At 46.9% G+C, this 6,216-nt stretch overlaps 1 protein-coding gene across 1 annotated transcript in view; it reads right to left on the bottom strand.

The window, feature by feature from the left end:
* Positions 1 to 5,705, bottom strand: part of TXLNG (taxilin gamma) — a 47,897-nt gene extending 42,192 nt beyond the window's left edge. The window contains exon 1 of the mRNA XM_007454846.1: positions 5,567 to 5,705. Within this exon, the coding sequence (XP_007454908.1) occupies positions 5,567 to 5,668 (102 nt within the window). The 5' untranslated portion in view covers positions 5,669 to 5,705. The remainder of the gene's footprint in view (positions 1 to 5,566) is intronic.
* Between the last annotated feature and the right edge of the window lie 511 nt (positions 5,706 to 6,216).

The raw sequence follows: 6,216 nt of genomic DNA, 5'->3' as shown, positions 1-6,216 counted from the left end.
AGGGAAAGAAGAAAAATGAACAAGTGGTAGTTTAGCAATATTACTCGTGGCAGACTACAGAGTAGGAAGTGGGGGTAATGGGGGTCGTCCTGGGGACATTTTGGAAATGTAACACAGAATGCAATCCAGCACCCTGAGCAATAAATGTTAATAAAATTATGTTGCCAGCACAACAGGACAACAACGGTCATTTTATATATCTTTTCCTTCAAGTAATAAAATTTAAGTAGTTTTAAGTCCCAAGAGAATTTCAACTAGGAAATAAATTGAATCATAAAAACATACTCAAGGTTCAAAAAACCCTTAAAGGGTGACCTAACCTATTTTATCCTCTTCTAGAAATGCCCCACTTGGGAAAATTTTAAACATAGCTAATTCTCAATGTTGATGAATACTATATTAAACTTGTATACCACTTTACACACTTTAAATACTGTCACATCCATTACATTAACTAAAAGTTACTAATAATCCTGTTAGAACCAAACAAAAAGTAATTGGGAAGAAGGGGGGGGGAGAAACAAAGGGATTTCTTTAGGATATTAGGTTAAAAAGGCGGAAACTGTCCATGCAGTAGGGTACATCAGTTGCATTATCAATTACACAATTATATACCAGGTCTAGGCCAACTTCACCAACTCTGAGCTGTGTTATTTAATTTGAGCAAGATTTGCTGTTGTTGTTTTGACTGAGCTTCAGATGCCTTATCTACGTACCTAGGGATACCACCTATTCTGCAGAGGTAAGGAAGATATCAGAATGCAAGCACATTTTAAGTGCCGAGCACAATGCAGGAAACAGTGAGAACTCGAATTCCTTTCCTTTGAAATACAACTCTCTGCAAAGTGTAAAACCTGAAGAGCATATCTACTGAAAGGAAAACTATTAGAGTGACTCCCTCTGTGAAGAATCCCACACAAAGGGAAATCACATGTGACCTCTTTTATGGAATCTGGATTTGGCATACACACTCCTAAATAAAACTTCTCTAGTCAAGACCAATATAAATGACACAAAATAACATATACAACACCTTCCAGTAATGTAATAAATAACTGTGGCATATTACGATCTATGAATGTGGTATTGCTAGAGGGATGTGCTGTATCTGTTCTGCTCTCATTACTGCTTTGCCCGTTTGGCTCTCCATGAAAATAAAATTTACCAAAGTTTGCTGATAGAATTAGACAACAACATCGTAAAGAGAAAATCACTTTGATTCTTATTACTTAATCTCTGTGCTAGAAGAGTGGAAATTCATCAAGTCCGCAAATGGGGAGAAAAACAAGATAACGAAATGGTTTCTTCCTACCCCATACTCTCGCCCCACCCTGACCTGATTTCTCCTCATTAAGTCTATCACTGAGAGATTCTGGGAAGAGTGAAGGACACAAAGGTTGGAAGATAGATTTACAGAATAACACCCTAAAAGCAAGTGAAACGGATCTTTCATATATGCTAGCCTACCCACCAAGTAAAATTCTACATGCCCGGCGCTGGGCTGAACGTGTCACATCAACTTTTTTTTTTTTTAATTTTATTTTTACGTATGTATTTTCGGCTGTGTTGGGTCTTCGTTGCGGTGTACAGGCTTCTCATTGCGGTGGCTTCTCTTGTTGCGGAGCACAGGCTTTAGGCACGTGGGCTCAGTAGTTGCGGCGCACAGGCTTAGCTGCTCCGGGGCATGTGGGATCTTCCCGTGTCCCCTGCATTGGCAGGCGGGTTCTTAACCACTGCGCCACCAGGGAAGCCCTCAACTCTCATACTTCACAACAGTCCTATGCGGTAGGGATTAGCATCATCACCACTTTACAGATGATGCAATTGAGGCTTAGAAAGATTGTGAAATCTGCCCAAGGTTGCACAGCTAATAGGTGGCAAGAGCCACGGGTCTTGACTCCAAATCCATACTATTTGCCCACTACCACCCTACTTATTACTGTAGTGTAGATGAAAGGGTACTTTCCACACTCGGCTTCACCCTTTGGGCAAATCACTTCACCTTGCTGAGCAATTTGTCATCTATAAATGAGGACAATGACAGTTGCCCAGCCTTCTCCACAGCACCTGAGTGATGCTGAAAGACTTAATGTATGTGCAAAAATATGCTATAAAACTATGCTATAAAACTATAAAAATATGCTATAAAAACTATAGGGCAACATGTAAATGTAACATTTCATTAATTTGAGCATAGATTCCATATATCTTTATCCTTCCTATTTGACCTAAAAATAAGTTTTTAAGAGTAGTTAAATAATTTTTAACACTCCCAAGCAAAAATCTAGGGGGAAAAAAATCAACCTTAGACATTCTGGAAAAGGCAAAACTATAGAGACAGTAAAAAGATCAGTGGTGGCCAGTGGTTTGGGGGAAGAGAGGAAGGGATGGAGGTCCTTAGGGCAGTGAAACTGTTCTGTATGATATCGTAATGGTGGACACGTCATTATACATTTGTTAAAACTCTTAGAATATACAGCACCACGAATGAACCCTAATGTAAACTATGGACTTCAGTTAATAAAAATTATCAATATTGGCTCACCAATTGTAACAAATGTAGCACAATACTGCAAGATATAAATAATAGGGGAAAGGGGTGTGGTGTGAGGGGATAAATGGGAACTCTGCAATTTATGTTCAATATTTTGGTAAACCTAAAACTGCTCAAAAAATAGTCTATTAGTTTTTTGAAAACTCAACCTTATAAAACAAATTCTAGTAAAAATACAAACAAACAAAAAACCCCACAAATTCTACACAAGGATTTCGGTAGTACTATGAACGAGCTTGATGTTCTAAAAAATGCCTGGAATACTTGACAAAGTAATATCCCATCTTTTTAGACCAGTGTTGTCCAATAGAACTTTATGCAATGTGCAATGATGGAAATATTCTAGATCTGCTCTAACACAGCAGCCACTAGTCACATTGGCTATTGAACACTTGCAATGTGGCTAGGATACTGAGGAAGGGAATTTTTAATTTTACTTAATTAACACAAATAGCCACAGGCGCCTAGTGGCTATCACATCAGACAGCAGTTTTAGACAATTCAAGAGACTCTTAGAAATGTACTGTAATGTTAAAAGAAAAAAGTCACCTTAAAAGACCATCCAAATAGCAGTAGTTATGAAACAATGCTACAATTACCTGAGGTCAAGAGTGACTAGATGGTTAAGACAAACAGGAAGCAACAAAGCCCATCTCCAATTGTTTCTCACTTTTAAGTCTCATAATGTAACCCAAAAGTGACAAAACGGTCACTGTTCCTTTAATTCCTTCAATATTTTCAAAACAACTCAATTAGTTAAACACCATTTCTGCTTCCTGAAAAATAGGGCTGAGGTCAAGTTAGAATTATGAATATATTTTCAAGCTAGTGGCCCAGAGGAAATAAAAAACGAAGGGTCCGAAGGAAATAACTCAAAAAGTGACTTCTGCAAACACAAGATATTCACCCAATTTTTTAAAACGAAAATTCAGAAACTAATATTTAGCCATGTATTTCTATTTCAATTCCACGTCATAGTCAATTGTAAATCAAAAGGAAAAAAGATGCCCAGAGGGCCTCCCTGGTGGCGCAGTGGTTGGGAGTCCGCCTGCCGATGCAGGGGATACGGGTTCGTGCCCCGGTCTGGGAGGATCCCACGTGCCGCGTAGCGGCTGGGCCTGTGAGCCGTGGCCGCTGAGCTTGCGCGTCTGGCAACGGGAAAGGCCACGACAGTGAGAGGCCCACATATCGCAAAAAAAAAAAAAAAGATGCCCAGAAAAGCCTGAGCAAAGAAGAATGGTGCCTGAGTAAGTAAACAAAACTGAGACAGTACAGACACACCTGACTATTCTTATCCAGCTGTTAACCAGAGAACTGTGTCAAAGGGTCATTACCTCTTCGTCGTTTAAAATGCTAGTTGATTAAACATCAGTTCCTAGTGCAGACTTTTTATCTTTATGCTAGGGGCATAAAAAGGAACTCATATCCTCAACTGCAGTGGCTTTTTATCGGAGTCCTCCCCTGGGGGGGCCTATGAAATCAAACCCTGAGATTGGCTCCCCACCCTCAGGGAATAAGTGAGGTGTCCAAAGCGACAGTGTTGAATCCCTAGAGTTCCGTTCGGTCCACAGCTTCTTTTTCAGTCCTTCAAGTACTGGATCTTTCTTTTACAGTACAAAGAGAGGGAGAGAAAGACAGGTAATTGAGAAGCAGTAACACGCTCATAAAGACGGACGTGAAAACACCTGACCTTAGAAACAGGCCTCGAAAAGCTAATTCTTGACACTGCGCAGAGGTAAAGCGAACCTTTGTTCTTTTTTTTCAAGTTCACGAGTCGCATTAGAAAAATATTATTTCGTAATTTCCAACAGGAGTGATCTTTAAGAGTATTCAAACGCATAATTAAGTGACATTAAACAGCCCCGAGTGATCAAGCACGACGTCCAACAACTTGAATGTTTCAATCTGTTCAACCGCAAGGAACGAGACGCGTTTCCACCTTTCCAGTCCTTTTCCCCGCACTTCTCTCTTCCTGGGCCCTGAAAGCCCTGTATCCCGTTTGTTGTGCAATTTTTTTCGAACTCCACCCACTGCCTCCAGAACAAGCGGAATTCTCCTTTTCTGAAGGTCGGGATTTTCCTCCAGAAAGGGAGGGAGACACTGAAAACTCCTTGACGTGAGTCAAATAAGGCAAGGGGAACAGTCCAGCCCGACTCCCAGATTAAGAGAAACCAAAGGCCAAGCTAGGGGAGGCGCTCAAGTTTCCGCTCCCCAAGGGGGGGGGGGGGGCCGGAGAAAGAAAGAAAAGGGGCAGAAATAAAGAGCGAGAAGGGGAAGGAGGTAGGGCTGGATTGGGAAGACCGGTTATCCGCGATGCTGCTCCCAACTGTGCGGGACCCAGGTCCTCCAGCATCTTCTCCCCACGTGCAGCCAAGCCCGTGGCGCCCACAGAGCAGCCGCAGGGCCTGGGTCCCGGGGGCCGAGAAGCCCGGCTCGCCAGCCCGCGCAGTGGCGGGGAGCGCAGGGGGGCGGGGGAAGGGGGTGCAGCGCAGCCCCGGCTCCCGCGCGGTTATCTTACTGCGCAACAGCCTCGCCCGCGCCGCCCGGGCGCACCCAGCAGCGCGCCCCGCGCACCTGCCCGGCGCGAGGAGGGCGAGCCAGCGACCCCTGGCAGCCCAGACGGCGGCGCCCAGCGCTAGGAGCAGGGGAAGCACGCGGAGGACAGGGGCTGGGAGAGGGAACACCTGGCGCCCGGGGCCCCGCGGCGCCGGCCGCACGTGGCTGTCACACCTGGCGCGCCCCCGCCAAGCACCCCTTCCCCCTCCCACTAGGCTGCGCCCCCTGCCCTCACTCCCGCCCCCGCCTCAATCCCCAACCATCGCCCCCTCCCACCCCATCCACCCCGGTTCCACTCCCCTCACCTGCTCCCACCGTCGTCACCCTGGGAGCGAAGAGGGCCGATGGTCGTTCCGTGGCTAAAGGTAACCCGGGAGAGTGAAGAGGTGCACCCCGAAACAGCTAGCCCCAGCATTCCCAGGGCCCAGCAGCAACGCAGGCACCCCCCAGACTGACCTTCTGCCGCGGGCTGCGTCGCCGTCCGCCCCGTCCGGCCTCAACTGCCTCCTCGGCGCCGCCGCCTCTTCCCCGCGAAGCCTCCTCTACCCGCGTCGCCATGAGGTGACGGCAGCAGCCAAACAAGCAGCCCGACAAGGGGCACGGAACCTCACAGGGCCTCGCGCCCCACCCCTGAATCCTCCAGCCAATTGCCGCACGCAAGTCTCCCCACGTGACCGGAGGAGGTTGGCCCCTGAGGGAACGGAGCGGGATGGGGGTGGGGAGCATTGAAGCCGGGGCTGGGCTACTGCAGGGCCGAAGGGCGAACAGAGGCCGCGCGAGCCTGCGCGAACGAGGAAAGGGACTCTGGAGCGGACTACAAGTCCCAGCAGGCTGCGCGGCCACGGCTCGCAGACCCGGATCAGGATTGGAGCGTAATGCGGCGTTCTGAAATGGGGGAAGAGTATCCACTGTGCTGCGCGTGCAGCCTCCTGGGATTTGTAGTTTTCTAGGGGCGATGTACCGGTACCGGAAGGTACTCCTTATCATCCTGCGGGAAAAGTTCAGAAATAGTTCAGTGTTTGGGAGGGAGCGGGGTCGGGGACACATTGTTCTGCTTTTGTTTTGGTTGCTCTTCTTCGGAACTGAGCCCGAATGATTGGGAGATG

Source organism: Lipotes vexillifer, unplaced genomic scaffold (genome assembly GCF_000442215.2).
Source record: "Lipotes vexillifer unplaced genomic scaffold, Lipotes_vexillifer_v1.1 scaffold586, whole genome shotgun sequence".
NCBI lineage: Eukaryota > Metazoa > Chordata > Mammalia > Artiodactyla > Lipotidae > Lipotes > Lipotes vexillifer.
The sequence above is the reverse complement of the archived record's forward strand: the minus strand, read 5'-3'. Positions and strand labels throughout refer to the sequence as shown.